The following is a 19252-nucleotide window of genomic DNA, read 5'->3' as shown; positions in this document are numbered from 1 at the left end:
TCTTGCACTGGATACTCAGAGCTGCTTGCGAGAATCGACTTAATTGCGTGTTATAAACACGTTCGCACGGCAGTGTAACGTTGTCGAGCCCTTTGGGCACGCATACGACATCGCTCAGGCAACTCTTAATTACTGAGTACAGGCAGCGGCATTTTTAATGGTCCATTGGATGCCACCGCAACTTTCGGTAGGCCACCGCAAGCTAAGTAAAAGGAAGCGCATCAATCGCAGAACCCGGCAATACTTTCCTGACCGGGTTATCTACTTTCACTCCGCTGTCTCGGCCCCACCGAAACCCTTTCCACTTATGCGTGATCTTCGCCTCCTGTCAGCCGATGAGATTAGACAAATCTGTTAAGGTAGGCAAGGCTATCTGTTTCGAAAGCAAACATAAGTGGCCTCCTATAAAAGAAGTCGCAGTTCCGCCCAAAAGGCAAAGCATCCATTGCGATAGCCAATTATGACAGCCATATGAAGCAAGCATAGGAGTTTTATCGGCCGTATGAGCTCGAAAACATTACCTTACTATCTGAATTAACAAGCACGGTGTCATGCGCGCTCAGGCAACACAGAACTAGTGTGATAGCAAGAAGCTATGCGTGTACATTTCCTGTTATGCGAGCAGTTATGTTTTTCCGTGCCTTCGACAAGGTGGCGGACGTAGCTTTGCTGGAGCTGGATAGACTGAGATTGTGATTTAAAATGGCACTTGACATTTTGCATACCCCCTAAACTCCGCCATGTTAAAGATGCAATACATTGGGGCGCAATAAATCGGGATGGCCTCCGAACCGTCATAGAGAAAACTGCCTTCAAGGTTATACTGAAAGGTTAATTAAAAGGTTTGCAGCATTAGTATTCGCAAGCTCGTTGTATTATCAGCGAACTGTGTACGCCTCGCTTTACAATTATTCAGCAAAAATGTCGCGTTCACTACCCCCGTAGTGTTCTTATAAAGATCTGTGTGGTCTTCGAACACACTCTGTATCTTTCTTTCATGCATGGGTCAAATTATGAGGGAACCTAGGACAACGCATAAACGCAGAAATTTTTCAAACTGCGTCTCCCAATAACGCAACATTCGTTCGTCAAAAATGGAACCACACCTAGTCGCTTTAGCAGTTTTATCGCAGCCACAAATGAGCCAGCCTCCCCAAGAATTGCTTGCAATGTTATTGCCCAACCGCGATCCAACACTTCGTAATATGAGGATGAATGTGCACGTATGCACTCAAAGATATACACGGTAATGCTTTACGGCTATATAGACAGAGTACCGGAACATTTAGACGGCATTATTTCAGGAACCAATGAGCGAGCCGCTTGAACGGCAGGCTCGTCATTAAACGAATGTGGCAATGGTTAAACTGTTCTGCCACATAGCGTAAAGCATTACCAGTATTACCTGTATTTCTGAGCTGCTCTATACATAACTTTTCTTATACTCTCCGGACAGAAGAACAGGGTAAATAGAAGCCTTACTTTTTATGCACTACGTGCAATCCTTCGCTAAAGAACACGACTTAAATGTTTTGCTAATGAAAGGGTTGTGCACAGTATTAGAAACAAGAATATGGTAGTCGGCGTCATAATTTTTTCTGCTGCGTGCATGATTTGTAATATCTCAGGGACAATATTGTAGAAGCTTGATTTGGGCGAGTTGGCTTTGCATACTTGAAGAAAAGAGCGCTACGAAGACGCGGATTAAAAGAGTACATGTACATGTACATGTACATGTGGGTACATGGACTAAAAGCGTACATGTTTCTCTTTTAGTCCGCGTCTTCGCAGCGCTTTTTTCTTCAAGTACAATATTGTAAGGTGCCCAGAGAACGGAGTGTATTACCTGCTGAAAATCGCAACATTATTACAATACTGTTGATGTTTGGTTTTCATTGAACTACGCAAAGATGACGCATAAATTCACATGTCATCAGTAGTTCGTACGTTTCTTGGTTTAAAAGAAAAGAAAGAAAGAAACTAAACAGGAAGACAGAATCGTTACCTTTATCTCGAGTTTAAGTGCAGGCGTTGTTTAATATAGTAAACTGCTTACAATTTATGCTGCGGACTGCGACTCTCCTGGGCACGTACAGGTCATTAAGACTGACGAGTTGAGCCATCTTTGGCGGCGAATTTTCTGTCCCCGCCTTTTCTGCAGAAAGCACCACTACGCTGGGAAACATCATGAAGCCTTTCTACTGGTTTCGTGGTCAATTCAGCTCACCTACCTTCAAGGTGTTCTCGAAGGAGACCACCAAGATGATCGAAAAGCGCAAGGCTCACCCTGAGGTGCGTTTTAGTTTCATTTATTCAAAAATAACTAAGAATGTAAGGGAGAGAGAACGTTAGTGCAGACCCGAAAGGCACGAAAGAGAAGCAGATGCATGGCCGGTTCGCTCGTTCGCGCGGGGAGTAGTGAACGAAGAAATGGAAATCTAGAAAGAGGGGAGAGAAAGAATAAAGTATCTGCGTTTGTGCGTAGATGCACACACGTGCTTTACAAATCGTTCGAACTTTGTCGAGTTGGAGAACCCCACAAACGCTCTCTTTGAGTGCTACTCTAGCCACACGAACGGCCACGATATAAGGATCTTCGGTTCTCGAAGCAGTATTGAGCTGAAGGTGAAGCACTGGATACAGCAGGGTGAAAGCTACGGGAAGTGTTCCCACAATTATTGGCGATGATCGATAAAAGTGTGAATTAAACTTGAAGTAGCCGCGCTCATGACGAGGGGGGAAGAAGTAAACTTCATGCGCGACCTAGGAATACACCATGAAAACTGCGCTCTTATTGCGCACGCTAATATTTATCAGCCTCTCATGTGACTAAAATAATCTCTGAGTATATAGTTTTAGATTTAATGTGATCACGAAAGTCCACCGAACTGCAATACAAATCGCGTATGTAACAAAAGTGGTTCGAGAGGTATTGGCAGCGCTACAAAACTAAAAAAAATTGGGAACAAAGCGCAGCTATAATATCGAACTTTAGAAATAGTGAAATACAAGCTCGAGAAACACTACAGGTCCCATCTCTTCTGTGGATACAGGCGGCTAGAAAAATACGCTTAGAACTGTGATAACAATAGGTACGATCTTTGTTGTTGCTTTGATTGCCTGAACAGTTTGTATAAAGAAACTCTCAGTTTATCCTTGTTATATTCGCAGATTCGAAAGCCAGATATTTTGCAAAATTTGTTGGACGCAGAGCTAGAGGAAGAAGCACGGAGTGAAGCTCCGATCAACGGTGGAGCTCCAGAGACGGGTAAGGGATACGTGTTGACTTTGTGGGACGTGAGATCCCGGGGATTTGACATCTATCAGTGGCACAAGTGCATGAAATAGTAAAGTGTCCTTCGATGGTTCTCATTCTTGCTTCCTGTCGTTCTCACAGATGACGGTGAGATAAAGAGGGTTCGACGAGCCCTTTCTCCTAGAGAAGTGATCATGAATTCCACCTTGCTCTTCATGGGAGGGTAAGACGCGCTCGTGTTTCTCCATGTGAAACTGCGTTATGACGCAATACGTTGGCTGAATGGAAAAAAAAGCAGAACGAAGCTCTAAGGTATGTATTGTGCAAAGTATGAGCACTTTATCTCAAATTATGTGTTCTGCCCTACGGTTAAGCGTATCAGCATGCCGAGAATGACCGCATTATCGAACATAAAACGCACTTACAATAAATGTGACGTTTGAGTAGACGTGCGAGCAACAGTAAATTGTGGAATTTCACTAAATATGGACTTCTACAATTCATTTTGCATGAGGTATTCAATTTGGCACATTGAGTTCCTTCTTATTTTGAACAAAGAGTGATATTAAGGGTGGATAATATTTAAAGAGGCCGTTGCAAAACACACTCATTAGAAGCAAGTCGCTGCAATGAGATGTTGTGTAGTTTGTAGAGCTTTTAACCAAATTAGCGAGGCTGTAAGCATTCGAAAGCTTACAGCTGTGATAGCTTAAATCATCCTCGAAGTGTTAGAGCGTATCCTGCGTTTTCGCCCAGGGAACGCTGCCATGGCCAAACATCCGCAGATGCTACAGGCAGGTTCTTTAAATAGCATCTCTATAGTGAAAATTCGTATGCTACAACGGCAAATAGCAAGCACAGTACCCCGCCCTAATCCGCAGATTCGAAACGACGTCGATTGCCATGTGCTACCTCACGTTCCTGCTCGCCAAGCACCAGGACGTTCAAGACAGGCTCAGAGAGGAAGTGACAGAAGCTGTAAAGAAATCGGTACGTCAGAAGCGAGGCAACTAACTTGTGTCTGCATTCACAAAATTACACTTTAGTGAGGACTCCTTGCCATGGGCAGGCTGCCTTCACTAATAATACATCCAGCATCAGAACTGGCTGGTGCTTACTCTAGTGAACAGTTCGAGCGCTAGAGGGTTTTCGTGAATACGAGAACTGCTCGGTTCATTCCCAAGAATGTGCCCTTTGTGCTGAAACAAACGGCGCAATAATTAAGCAACCACAAGTCGCTCTTCGAAAGTGTTCATGCTATTTGTTGTGCTAAGTCTTGCTTTTCTTGACTTCTTTTTCATATTCGTATCAGCTGTGCACTTTAATGCGAAAGCCCCCGAGTCGTTCGCCGTGCACATGAGACCTAGCTCACCCAGATTGAAAAAGTTCGAATTTGGACTTCGCGGTAACACTATACGGATATACAATCGGCGCAGAAATAAAACAATGCGTTCCCCTTTCTTTTTCCTAACTCTTGCGCTACTGGTGCATGCGTTCATAGGGCAGCAGGCATCTAGGTTTTCATGATTGTATGTGACGTTCAAATCTAATATGGGCACACTCTGGAAGAAAGCTATAAATAAATTTGAAAATTCTCGTTGTGGCCGGAACATTATTATTAATGGAACAATCGCTTGTCAAGAATGAGCTCAGTGAGCTCGGTCATGTTCGTTTAAGTTATCAATTCTAGCAGGAAGTACTTTGTGGTATAGAAGCCACCACATTCAACATGTCATTCCTGATTATCATGTACCTGATCGTTCAAACAGAAGAAATAGACAGAAAGCCCTGTTTTCTAAAGTGCAGCAGTGCTTAGGGAGGGGACAGTAACGTCACTATCAAAGAATAACATAAAAATTTAAAACAAGCGATAGTTCTTTCTGTATGACTACGTTTCAAGGCAGTGACAACATTAGAAAATATAAAATCACCTGAAGTTCAGCGTAATGGGTCTGAGGATTTTCGAGTACAATACTCCCGCCATGTCTTGTCGGATAGACCGCTTTACGTCGTGTCCTGGCGCATTCTTTTTCGACATATCTTGTAAAGGTATTTCAACATCATCCCTAGATACCCATGGAACTTTGTCTCATTTTTGCCACTGCATCGTGTCTTGGTTCTGTAGCATTCTTGGTACTGTAAAGTTTAAGTGTAATATTGCTCTGCTGCCCATACTATATCACCTTCGAAATTACCGGTGACATTGCCCTGTTTACCTTTTGATACATCTTCAGTCGAATGCCAACTCTTCTTCCTGATTGTACGCTGCCCTCAACAATATCGGAGTTAAGTTAAATATAGTTAAGTGGATTCTTTCATACCTTACTAACAGATCGCAATATGTGGAAGTGAAAGGAAAGAAATCAGATTCTAAATGTAACATCTGGTGTCCCACAAGGATCTGTGTTAGGACCTGTATTGTTTCTATGTTATATTAATGACATCAAAAATGGCCTTAATGATAACATAATGGTTTGTTTATTTGCACATGACTGCTTAATATACTCTAAAATCTCCTGTCATGAGGACCAATTAAATTTAGGTTGAGCACTAGAATAAATCAGCAATTGGTGCAAGCGATGGAAAATGAAAATAAATAACGAAAAAAAACGTTTATGCGCGAATAACTAGAAAAGAAAGAAATGTGTTACATTACAATTACAAGTTAGATGGTAAACCAATAAAACAAGTGAGCCACTTCAAGTATTTAGGTATTACGATATCAGATGACTTATCTTGGAAAAGACGCATCACTAAGACGGAGGCTTAAACTTGCTCCCCGAGATGTTAACCTCACTGCATATCTGGCATTGGTACGTCCCGCGATAGAATATGCTAGCATAATATGGGAACCGTATAAGAAGAATGAGGTAGATCAAATTGAAAAAATACTGAGGCATACAGCAAGGTTTATTATGTCAGAATATAGGTACACGGATTCTGTGACTGAGATGCTCACTCAACTAAACTTGCCCGAGCTTTCATTGCGGCGAAAAGTGGCTAGACTAAAATTACTTTTTTAATGAAACATAACCGCTTCGATTTCGCCACTCAAAGGTACTTACAAAAGAGAACGTCGCGGATATCACGGTCCGTTAGGTCTAGCCACGAGGGCCAATATATGCCCATACCAGCAAAGGTTGACTCATTTAAGTACTCCCTCTTTCCTAAAACGATTGAAGATTGGAATGAGCTACCGCATAGTATAACGAAAATTGATTCTCTAGAACAGTTTGAAATATCTCTACTGGCCTATTATTCTTCTATGTAACCATGCTCACACATTATTAGCTTCTTTGTGCAATGATAGGCAGCATGTGTAACATGACATGATTGAAGTGATCCTACGGGATATTGACGAAGTTCCTGTTTGTGATGTTGAAAATATGATTTTGTATGGTACAGTTGTTGCTTGTAGTATTCGGTGCCTGTCATACAATGCTTATATTCTTGTGTAAAATTGGCATAACTAAGCAGTTGTATTTTGTGGATTGATTTGTGTAGCGCTCGTGTTTGTAGCGATCTTTGAAGCTTATTTTATGATTACTCCACCCTGTATCGGCCTTCATGTTAAAGTATCAACAAATAAAATAAGTAATAAATAAACTGCTGCTTCCTCACTGTTCCCGGTGTCCTAATGGCGGATGCCACTTAATAACCTAATTCCAGGTCAGGTATATATAAATAAATGTAGCTTCTATCTGTGCGTTGTTCTCGATGTGAATGAGTTTGCAGTTGTTAGCGCTCATATGGTGTCCTTTAGTTTTTGGGCAGTCCTACACTTTACGCTATGTTGCAACAATGTTACCATACCAATTCGTGAATCCCTCCGTTCCGGTAATTATTAAGAGCACCTTAATCGCAATCTCGACAACAGTGAAGCCGCAGTGGTCTTAAACTCTGCAGCAATTATATCACAATGCAGGCCCTGCTGGCTAGGCACCCGAAAGTCTTTCAAACTGCCGCGCTGACACCGAATCACTGCTCAGACTTGTAATCGCATAACAGGCTTCGCTCTTTGCTTCCTGTTATTAATCATCTCTAAACTTCTCAGGGCAATATATTGTTGAAGCAGGCAAATGTTTAACTAAACTGGACAGGCAGAATAGGAACTTGCAATTCATTTATTCGGTCTAATGCTTTTGCTTTGTCACGAAGTTTTGCGCATGTAGTAGATTCGTAATGCGCAGGCTTCTTCTGTAAAGGAAGATGATGTCACTGGAGGCTGCCTGCACCTTTAGACTCAGTCCGCTCTCAGCCGCTGTCTATAAAAATATAATAAAATTATAAAAATAAATTATAAAAATTATAAAATATAAAAATCTGGCTTTGAAAATAAACGGAAAGAAAATAGCTCGGTGCAGCCACTGCGTATATATTTTTTTTCTTTTTTTGCTACCAGGGCACACTTGACTACGAGATGCTTACGAAGAAGCTGAGGTACCTCATCCAAGTCGTGGAGGAAGGGCTAAGGCTGTACCCTCCTGGTGTGGCGTAAGTGAAATATTCGAAACCTTGCTTGATTACATTGCAGTACACGTACCTGTTGAGCGAGGAACTCGGCGAAATTTTCAGCGCCACGCTACCTGGAAAATTTAAATCCGTTCATGGGAAAGCTCCCTTATCACTTCAAGATAAACTAATTCATGACTGCTGATTGCGCCTGTCTTCAAAATATATAATTTACTAGAGAATCCGTCGCTAACTTTTCCCGTTCAGTTTTTTGTTATCGCACGAACGCCAACAATTTTGTTTGTCATCATATGTGCTACGATATCGCACGCTTATGAAACCATTTTTTTTTTTTTACTGACCAAACACTCTTTGTCATGGTTAACTGTCTAAAACCAAGTAAATAGCAGTGGTGGTGGGACTAGCATATAATTTAAATCCCTACATCTTTAGACCACTGCTAATTCAAGTACAGTATGTAGTTCGTCTAGTTGACTTCTTTCATTTATTGCAGATTACTTTGAGCAATTCATTGCTAAAATGGCCAATAGTTTACCATATTATACAGGGCGTCTGTTTTATACTATGCAGTTTGTAATCAGAAGGCTATAAGCCCAGCGAAGATTACGTTTTTGTGGAGGAGTTTCTAGGTGGAGTTGGACACTTTCCCTCCAATATAAAGTTCCACGACGCTTACAACAACATATCGCAAATAACTTTTTATTAGAACCTCATTACAAGACAGATGGGCTGGCCATCACATTTTATTGCACTGAAACATTTATAATCCTGAGAACTGAGCCCAATTGAAGTACTTTTAATACAATTTTAAAGCTCAGTAAAGCTACTATTGAAACCTAGGGCGCCGGGAGCGCAGGAGAGGCAACCCCGCTATCAGGTGAGTCGCACACGTCCCATGACGAAATGCATCGATGGGCTTGGAAGTGCGCGTTGTGGACGGCAGATAGTGGATAAGGTACGCCTTGAGGACGACAATCGGCCATGAAGTGTAGTATCAGTATTTGCCACGACATGCCATTGTTCAATCTACGCCACGCATTCGTTGCGGGACGTTTGCCTATAACGCTATAGCTGGGCTGCCGTTTCTGCACTCCCGGCACGCTAGGTTTCAATTAGATTGAGCGTTGAAATTTAGCAATGCGTATATAAATTTCGGTGTGATTTCAATATTTTCGGCAAAGCGTGTGCTATAAGATTTGACTGCTTTTAAGTTTGCCGTGTGCAAAGCTGCCTCCAATGTAATGAAGAACTATGGGAGTAGTTGTTAATTGCTTTTTGCAAACATGCTTCATTCGCAGCAATGTATGTCCGCCAAACCTTAAACCGGCATGTTCGCAGAGCTCCTAATGGCTCGATAACATAAATGTGTCGTCTCAAAGAATTGGCGGCACATGTATCTTTCGCAAATGATTGGCGACGATAATTCACTTAGCAACCTTTCTTATGATGAGCTTGTAATTGGAGATAACACGTTTTATATATTATAATGATTATTAGGATGGAGCATTGTACTCCCAGGCCATGTCTCCTTGCCACCCATGAATCCCGAAACCTTATGGGTGCACCATAAGACAAGAAGTGGCTATCTCGCTTACAGCTAAATTCCGAATGATACCATGACCACGCATACCTTGTAAGCACTGCTTGCCCACTGATTCTCCGTAGCAACCTTTACTGTCCCTAGCACCCTGGTTCCAACTTCACTGCGATAGCGATCCGCAATGTGGCCGCGTGGAACGCGGCAGTGTTTGTTTCTAATGCGACGTTACTGCTTCAATATATTTAAGGCTGCATACCCTTTGAGTCACCTTGACACATCCATTCTGAAGGGATGGCAGAGAATGGACATATACGAATATGAAGTGCGCAATGCAGAAGGTGTCTGTCTGGAAGCGTACCTATTGTGGCACATACCCAGGAACCCAAGTTCTCTACTAGGCCAGACAGCCGCCAGCCCATAACTAGTGGCCTAAGCTAGTAGACAAGCTGGGCCACTGGCCTAAAGAGGTTACATACAAACGGACAAACCGAAAAGCTGGCAATGTTTCCAAAGAATACTTATCGCATAAAATAACCTGTGGCATGTGTCACCCATACACGGCTCCCTCCAGTGCAACATCGCGGAAAGCTGAAGGAGATTTCGAGTGGAACGGCATGAAGTTCAAGGCGGGCACATGCATCATGTCCCCAACGTACCAGCTGCACAAGGATCCTCGCTACTGGATTGATCCGGACACTTTCGATCCAGACAGGTAAGCTTTAATCAGCCATGTTGCACACACACACACACTCACACACATACACACATACACACTGCTTAGTAGATATACTGCTTAGTAATTCGATGCACGGTGCGCTCCTGTGCAAGGGTCGCTTCTATTCGTCCTCCTCCTCATGCGCCATGTCTTAGTTTTCAGATAGGCTTCTACGGTGCAGAGTCTTCACTGACATTATCGCCGTCTTATCGGCAGTGCGGACAGCCTGTTCCATGAGATGTGCACCGTGCCGGAGACTATAGACCACGTGCTTTGTGCACGCCGAATATACCGCTATACTTGCGAGAAAGACAACCAATGGCTAGATCTCCGGCACGTATCGACAACTTGCCACTTCTTTTTTTTAAAAAGTCCTTTTGGGTCCATGCCCCAAATAGAGTGCTGAAGGACTACTGCGGCATTTTTGTGAAAGTGTGCACTGTATATGTTACTATAATGAGTCCTTGCAGTTTACTTTACCCTTTTTTCACGTACGTTGGCTTTTCTCGTGTTATTATCGTCATCATCACTTTCTCCCTCTCCTTTTCTTCTTCAGAGTCGAACAGAGGTAGCGTCTACTCAGAGGTAACGATTCTACGTCATGCGTCGGTGCGTTTCCGCATTTAACGAAAAAAAGGAGCTTGAGGTCGACTGCCCTCGAAACTGAGTAAACGTTTAACGAGTATTCTGCAATTGCAGCTAAGTATCAATGTGTCGAAAGAAAAGATGGCAGTGATTTATAATAATAATAATAATAATAATAATAATAATAATAATAATAATAATAATAATAATAATAATAATAATAAAACCTGGCTGCGAGCGAAGTCTTTCGACCCTAATTCAAGTGCCACGACTATTAAGGCAAAATGAGAACGCCTCCAGAGCCCCCATGGCCAATTCGAAGCACCTACCGAGCAAAATTTCTTGCTCTGTTTGGAGTGAGAAATTTTCATTCTCAGGTTGTTTGCAATGGTAATTTGGCATGGAAGAAAAAAGAAAGTACTTCGGAAGTAGCGTGACGTCAGCCCTTCGCAAAGCAACTCCTCAGACGGCATCCTCCCCCTGCTGTCGCTGGCCGAAAGCGTCACATTGAAAGTTTCAAACCCCAGAACAGCATTTCTTACAGTGTTCTCAGGCACATAACAATATTTCGTTCGTGTTAGGCTTCAGTACCGCAGGCCGCCAGAGTTGTCTCCGCTTTCTCCGTGCCTCTCATCTGCTGCTCACTGCAATTGATTTCTTTCGTTCTTTCGTGAGTATGGACACATCGTCGCAATTACGGCGCAAAATTTTATCCGGAGTGTCCAAATGATCGGCCACAGATTTCAACTTTCGAGTGGCGCTGCGGAAGAGCACACAGGGAGCGCAGACCGACCGCGCGGAATGACTAGACACGACGGCTTGATATTACGTGAAAGGTCACGGGTTTGGTTATTTTTCTTGCAAATCACCCTTTGTTAGTTTTTATGACTAGGCTTGAAGAATGTCGCCTCTCAAGTGTCTGATTTTTTCTTGTCTTGCAATATGATAGTACCGTCGAGCCGAGACTGCTAACAGTTGATAATTCTCTACCGTAATTGGTGGAACTGCCCGGAACTCAACGATCCTTGCGAACTGATGAGTCGGTTTAGCACACGCGTTTTGTCTCTGCGAGGTCTTCCTCTGCGAAGGAAGAAATGCTCGCCCGAAACGCCGGTAGCCCGCCCAGAGTCTGCCATCAGAGTTCGGCGTTACCTTCAGCCACCTAATTAACTGCATGTTCGTCTTGGTCAAAACTGCCCGCAGGTTCAGCCCAGAGAATGAGTCTTTGATCCACAAGATGGCGTTCCAGCCATTTGGCGTGGGACCGCGGCGTTGCGTGGGTTTCCAGATGGCCCGCTTGGAGCTTCGCTACACCTTCGCCAGACTTGTCCAGCGCTATCGCTTCGAACTAGGTGAATCTCAGAAGGTAAGTTGACCTTCCAACAACCGTTGATTGCTTGACCTCACCGACCTTAGATGCTAGCGATAGATTTACTATATATATGCTCTATGTCCGTCAGTATTAAAAAATTGAAGCAGAACCCATCCCATGATGATTGCCGACAGTAATGCGCTATCATTGAATTATTATAGCTGCACAAGGTGTCGCCATTGTCGAAACAAGTAATGCGTGAGGCGTGTGCTGAGCCGGGCTTGCGCGCTTCCCTAAGAACGCTCGGCGCGATCTAGTGCCGCCGCTGCGAAGCCTGCACGTGACCTCCGAAATGCATGGCGCGCACTGCGTACGAACGCTGAGAAACACGTCGTGGCCGCACTCCGGCTCTTCTCTCGCGCTTCTTTCTAAACACGCTGCGCCATCTAGTGGCATTGCTGAGAAGTCGGGGCTTTGCCTCCGAGACAAGAAGCGTGGTGCACCGGTGCCTGCGAACGCTTTCTGTCGCTTGCCGCACATTCTCAGTGTCGCATATTCAGTGACCCAAGTTGGTGAGGGCTTCATTGAAGATCGGGACATACCCAGTGCATTCATGACGCAGCTTACTAAAGCGTTGGCCTGAAAGGACTTCATTGAAGAACGGCACAAGCCCAGTGCGTTTGTGACGCAGCTTGCTAATGCTTCAGGTGGCTGTCCTTCAGGAACCATTGTGGCGTGGTTTCGATTCCGGTCAGTATCGGAGAAATTTAAGGGATCTTTCTCGTCATTGTAGAGTGACACGTTCCTATTTTCCCAAGTTGGCGTCAAAGATGTTCATTGAACAGTTGCACCCACCCACCGGCGCATAACCAGTGACCCAAGTTGCCATCAAAGAGGTTCGTTTTAAAACAGCACAGACCGAGTGGCACATACCTAGTACTCCATGTCGGCGTCAAAAACCTTTTCTTCAAGTAGCGGTACCTAACCAGTCACGCGTCTACAGTGACCCATGTCGGCACGAAAGAGGTTCGTTGAAAAGCCGCACGTGTGCACACATTGCCATCTACTCTGTGATCGAAGTCAGTCCCATTGTTGGTTTCGAACCCTCAACCTCTGCGCGGCAGCGCGATGCGCCAGCCATTCGACCACGGACTATACGTAGTGACTGACGTTGGTGGGAAAGCGGTTAGACAGACAGACAGACAGACAGACAGACAGACAGACAGATCCCAGAAAGGGGGTGAACGCATCAAAATACATTTGGGACGTTCATATTCGTCTCACGTCGTAACCGCACTTGGTTGAAGTGGAACTCAAGTAAATACACTTTGAATATAGTGGGTTCTTTAAAAAATGTACCAACTATAGCAGACGCCTCAATACGCCTAGAGGCACCTTGTTTTGTGGCACGGCCATTAAAGAAGGGTGACAGTTACTTAGTCGATGTTTTTTAAATAAAATTGGTGGTCGCTGAGTGGACCTTGGAGAAAGTGTAAGGCCTTCCAGTCACAATGAGATCGCTAAATAAACGTTTCTGTTAAAGTTCCGGATGAACCATTACCATTAGAGAAGCAGTGAAAATGAAAGCAGTCCGCAAGCAATGTTTCATTTTTGGGCAAGATGTATCGTAACTTAATGAACATAAAAGGCATCTGGTCCTGATCTGGGCATTTTCGCCTAATCTTGTATGTTTTTTAGTTTACAATCTCTCCATTATGTACAGTGTCTTCTTATTTTTTTTAGCGGAAGAACTTGAGCCTTTCCCCTGAAGAACTTAATTCCATTTCAATGGACTCAGTCTGCGTAAAAACATGGCTAGCATCAAAAGCGTTTTACCAGCTGCTCGGTATAACTTGTCTTTCACTTGTGTTGAAGAAACCTGGCTCATCAGATCTGACAATAACTCCTAGAGTTCCCCTCTATATTCTGATGAATACTGTCACCGCGATAATGGTAACCATGGCAGCACCATTTTTCTGTCATCTTAGTTCGGTTTTCACAAACGACTTGACTTGGCACTCAAGGTGATCAATTGTTAATGTGTTTGGACAGAACTTCACAAATAATTTGTTGTGAAAGACGAAAATAACCTTAATAGTAGGTTACATGGATTCTTCACCTTCACTCTCTGAAAATGCGTACTGCTTAGCCTTAAGTGAATACCTGTATAAATTGTCACTCAAATAGAATAAATGTAATTATTATGTGCGACATTAATATTAACCTTCTGCATACATCCAACTCACCAATAATCAATACGTTAGCTGCTAAAATAGCTTTTGATATGAAAACCTAATTGCTGCTCCAGCTCGCTGTCCCAGAAATAAACAGGGCACCCTTATCGACCCTGCAATATCTACTTATGTACTTTACTACTCCTGAGAATGGTTTTGTCGAGACTTTGATAACTGATCACCGCCCAGTATTCGCACGTTTAACCTGCGTTCCATGTACTACTGCTACAAGCTTGAGCATTAAAAACTGTAATCCGTCATTACTTATGCACCTAATTGCTGCTTCAGATTGGTGCCAGTATGGACATGCGATAACCCTGAAAACGCCTATGAGAAATTTGCGAAAATTTTTTCACGATATTGCAGACTCCACCACACTAATTTACAAAAAAAAAGACATTTCCGCCCCCCGTAATCCGTGGCTATCTGCCAGTCTGTTAAAATGTTTACGGAAAAAAATATAACCTCTATAGAAAAACCCCAAAACAGCCATTTAACCTTTCACTAAACGAAAGGTCCAACACATATTCTAATGCACACGGAAAATTGCGCAAACAAGGGAAAACGAAATTTTATAGAAATGAGGATAGTTATGACAGTAACGACGTCAAAAAATGGAAGGGATCCAAATTTGTTCGGTATGAACGGATTTCGAAAATAAAGGCGAAGCGTATGCCCCATCTCGCTCATAAACACACAGAACTGCTTTATAGGATTTCAAAGACATAACTAAAACAAAATATGGCTTATGAATACCTCTATATATCAAGCCAATATTTAGTCCACATCTGTATTCCACATCTGCAAGGTTATTTTTGTGCAATAGTAAACTGAAAATGAAGACGGAAAGTTATACTCATGTTTCCGCATATAAACAAAACTTTAATGATGAGGTTTTACGGGCCAAAACCACGATCTGATTATGAGGCACGCCGTAGTGGGGGACTCCGGAAATCTGGACCACCTGGGGTTCTCTACCGTGCACAATAATCTAAGTACACGGGTGTTCTCGCATTTCGCCTTCATCGAAATGCGGCCGCTGTGGCCGGGATTCGTTTCCACGACCTCGTGCTTAGCAGCCTAACACAAAAGAAAACTATGACTGACGTATATTAACTAACTATATCTTCAGTGGCGAGGTTCTCTAAAATCTATATGCTGTGTTTCTTAACGTTGTTGTGACTGCATTCAGCTCCGTTCCCTACAAACCTAAGGTGACACTAAAGAAGAACCATTGTTTTGTTCGGTTGGCTTTTAACCATTCATCTGTTTTTATGCGCCTTTATTCGCAGGGGGAAATGAGAATGGGCGGCTACGCCATGGTTTCTGCACCAGAGAACGGACCCTGGCTCAAGTTCTACAAGCTGTGAAAACGGACAAGCAGCCGTACTATAAACAAAGCAGCCCTATCTATGCTACTTCAGCGTAGAAGTGTTTCATTGAAAAAAAAAATGTAACCCAAAGAAAAACGAGAGACTCTCATCCTTTAAAAATTATTGTGAACTGGGGTAATTCTTTGCTCATCCGTAGGATCAATATATATATATATATATATATATTTATATATTCTCACAACTTTGTGAGTAATGTATATCGAATAAGCTAATGAAGGAGCATTGATGGCAGCACAGCGGTAACAAATTGCCGCAAGAAAACAGAAGTTACACTCAGTCACTCGTTTTTCGTATCGCACTGTGTCCCAAATAGCCATAAAGAGGCAAAGTTGCGTTAGGCTTGCTGCTTTTTGCCCACGGAATGATGCACTGTGTGTTTCGTTTATTATCCTTTGACTCCGTCTATTAAATCCAGCGCGCGCAAACTGGGGTACTATATTAAGTATGCGATTCTGTGTTCGTATACTAGAGAAAGCCCGTTTCATTTCTTCCTTTTCTGTCGCTTCCGCACGTAGATCTCTTTTCAAACGTATGTTGCTTTTAATAAATGCAGTATTGTTAAATATGCGGCGGCAAGGGAAAAGAAGTCAGGAAGAACACCAAATATACCAGGTACAATCGAAGCATACAAAACTCTGGTTGGCCTTAACACCACTGCATTTCTGGCAATATTTCTGTGCAGATTCCGTACATGAATGAATACTAGCAAATTATAGTGACTGACCTGTACTATGCTTAGCTATCACATATACTAAACCTTAGCTATCACATAAAGTCAGTAACTCCGTGTTGTTCAGTTGTGAAAGGAACTGTGCTGTTTATAGGAATCCCCGCACAGCCCGTATAGGTGGTGGGGTAATGATCGCGGTGTCAGATGGTATAACCTCGTACCAGATCCCGGTTTCTTCACCTCTTGAGATTCTGTGTCCATGCACACGTTACTCAGAAGGAAACACTTAAATGTGCGTGTTGCCAACCGCCCAAAAGCGCACCTACATTGGTTGACGATTTGTTCGGTTGTTTAAATGCACAGACAATCAGACATCCAAACGACACATTTCTTTTTATTTGAGGAAATTTCAACTAGCCTGCCGTGTTGTGAAATAATAGCGGTTCTTTTGCAAGTTCTGATTCAACGGAGTGTGCAGTTCTTATAGAATTGTATGATACCCTTAATCTTCATTAGCTTGCGAAAGAGCCCACTCAATTAACTTGTTCATCGGCGAATACATCAGACCTTATACTGACGAATTCTCTGAAACATATTTCGCCACTAACGCTTTTGTCCAGCTTCAGTGATCAAGGTTTGGGTACGGGCTAGTTGGTATTTCGTTGTTTCGAACATCACTTACAGCGCATACATAGACAAGGGATCAAAAGAACGACGAAGACAAACGCTTTTCGAAGAAACCACTATTTTAGCTAGGTATTCCAATGAATGCACTAGACTTATCATTGAAGCAGCAGCGATTGCCGAAGGGGACTCAGTAAGCCGTCAATTGCATTAACAGATAAAGAACTATTTTTTCTGAGGTCGTATTGCACTTCCGTTCATGTTAGGCGGCAGTCATGATTTCTTTGAATTTTGAATGCATACTAATGTCGGTTTGATGCTTTGTGGGGGGCGCTTTTGTCATGGCGTCTCAGTATATATGCGTGTTACTCAAAAAAAAAAAAAAACCTTGGAAGTACAGCGGATGTCTTCGTCGTTCTTTTGGTCCCTTGTCTATCTATGCGCTGTAAGGGATGTTTGATTCAGTGATCATCCTGTTTTTCAATTTCAATTTCAATTTGAGCACTATCATCTCAAAGGCGACCATAAACACAGCATGAAGTAATGCGCATTTGTAATAAAACAAACTTCAAACAATTATTGCTGAGCTAGTAAGCTTTGCTGATGAATATTTTCCAAATTTCCGGGAGTGGCCATTCAATAAAAAGGAATTTTTCAAGGACAAAAGTGAAGGCCCTCATATAAAGATATATTGCTATTCGCCGCATACCCACCTGTAAACGGGCGCCATGGTTTGACTTATGTTTAAGCCGTCTATCAAATTATAAGAAACGTATGTTTCCTCGCTGATTTCAAAATACAACAAAGGCTCTTCGTTGCGCTAAGCGTACATTTTTAACACTCTTCCTACCTTGTTAGTCACTAATGCGCGAAAATTCAGGAGTGTGATGAACACACAAAACAGGAAATGTGTAACCTTGAAATATGAAAACGGCGTCTAGTTCTTTGTGAGCAACGCTGTCACGCACTGAATGAAACGATTTCGTTGCATTTTGCTAATTCATCATCGTCTACTCTTCTCGACATTCCTTCTTCAACCTTTCCATGCACCTAACCGGTTTTATATGTCTGGGAGGGCAGTATACTAAACTTATCAGGAAAGCGAAAACGTCTTCCCTGTCAGGTATCCCCAAAATTAGTTACAACTTGATACAGAGTAAGGAAACTTTATCAGGTAGAGATTTGCTGCTTTTCTCTCACAGTCTTTACAGGATGCCTCGTTACCTCACAAGTGGAAGTTGGGAAACCTGCCCCAGTGCATATATCCGGTGGTGTTAGCAGTCTAATTGACTACAGATTCATTTTGCTCACCTCCATTACTTGGAAACTGTTAAAACACGTTAATAAAACGAAGTTTTCTCTTCCTCTTCTTTCGGCGTTTCCACTGCTGCTGTTGGTGCTGCCGTGGTCTCTATGTGTATAGATGTATATACATGGCTGAAGCCCGACAGAAAGGAAAGGAGACGCAAAAAGCTCGTTTGGACCTTTCTATCGCGTCGCCACAATACCCTCTAGACTGCTGTATTATCCTTTACCCCCCGCAAAAACATTGCAGGAACTGAGAATGCCTATTTTTTCATCTGCGTGCGAACACTCGTCCTGACGGATTCAAGCAGCCATGCTGTTGCTTATATTGGTGGCATCAACTCACCCCTACCGGTTGGTCCTCCCACCCCAGCGATTAGGGAATCGGTAGGGAGCATTGGGAGGACACCCGGATTCAACTTGGACCACGATGCTTACCGGCAGTAGGAATGAAATCCGCCCGCCTTCCCCCCTGTAAACCAAAGTGGGGCTCGCTTAGACACCCACACTCGTTGCTCGTTGCTCAGAGTCTCATTGCTCGTCGAAGTGCTCACAATTGTACTAATGTGCAACTGTGCAGAGGGGAGATGGAATGCTAGAGGAGGAGGAGGAGGTAGGAAGAGGAGCCAGGGAATAGGTAGAACTGGCGCCGTCACAAAACGAGTCAGTAAGAGCCGTGCCAATCTGCCCTCAAAGCTCACTAGAAAAGGCGACGTCAGAGGGCAAGGAAATGCTGCTACCAGACGCTGCAACATTTGGTGACAAATTGGCCAAATTTAAATTCAAGGTACACTATACAAATTGGCCAATCTTAAGTTCAAGGTAAACTATACGATATTTTTATACTGTCAATGAGAAAAAAAAATGTCGAGGGCATTTAGGTATTCTTACGTGGATGAATGCGAAATCATTGCGACGTCTTCCCGATGAAGACTCATTTCACGAAACGTAATGGTATTGTTTTCACGTTGCCTCGTGTCATTTCGCCCATCACGTGCCTCGGCCTCGTTCGCGTACTTGCGTGGGCGTCCGAAGGAGCCGGGTGCAGACACTGAGTGAGAAGTCCAAGTCCAAGGTTCGTCCATTGAAGCGCACGACAGAACTCACCAAAATCGCCCCACAGACTGGCAGTGGCCAGAGCCGT

At 43.2% G+C, this 19252-nt stretch overlaps 2 protein-coding genes across 4 annotated transcripts in view; one reads left to right on the top strand and one right to left on the bottom strand.

Moving 5' to 3' along the window:
* The window catches only part of LOC126538681 (cytochrome P450 3A14-like), a 36731-nt gene extending 18558 nt beyond the window's left edge, over positions 1-18173 (top strand). The window contains exons 8-16 of one of the 2 annotated variants that reach the window (XM_072289790.1): positions 2162-2292; positions 3172-3268; positions 3398-3479; positions 4138-4246; positions 7659-7750; positions 9841-9981; positions 11773-11935; positions 15408-15530; positions 18006-18173. In XM_072289790.1, coding sequence (XP_072145891.1) covers positions 2162-2292; positions 3172-3268; positions 3398-3479; positions 4138-4246; positions 7659-7750; positions 9841-9981; positions 11773-11935; positions 15408-15485 — 893 coding nt within the window. In that variant the 3' untranslated portion in view covers positions 15486-15530; positions 18006-18173. Of the gene's footprint in view, positions 1-2161; positions 2293-3171; positions 3269-3397; positions 3480-4137; positions 4247-7658; positions 7751-9840; positions 9982-11772; positions 11936-15407 lie in introns of both variants that reach the window. The other variant, XM_055074916.2, reaches the window with a different exon arrangement.
* The window catches only part of LOC126538715 (cytochrome P450 3A11-like), a 162082-nt gene that overhangs the window by 130699 nt on the left and 12131 nt on the right, over positions 1-19252 (bottom strand). The window lies entirely within an intron of this gene.

Source organism: Dermacentor andersoni, chromosome 8 (assembly GCF_023375885.2).
Source record: "Dermacentor andersoni chromosome 8, qqDerAnde1_hic_scaffold, whole genome shotgun sequence".
Classification (NCBI taxonomy): Eukaryota; Metazoa; Arthropoda; class Arachnida; order Ixodida; family Ixodidae; genus Dermacentor; species Dermacentor andersoni.
Note: the sequence above shows the minus strand (reverse complement) of the source record. Positions and strands in the feature narration are given on the sequence as shown.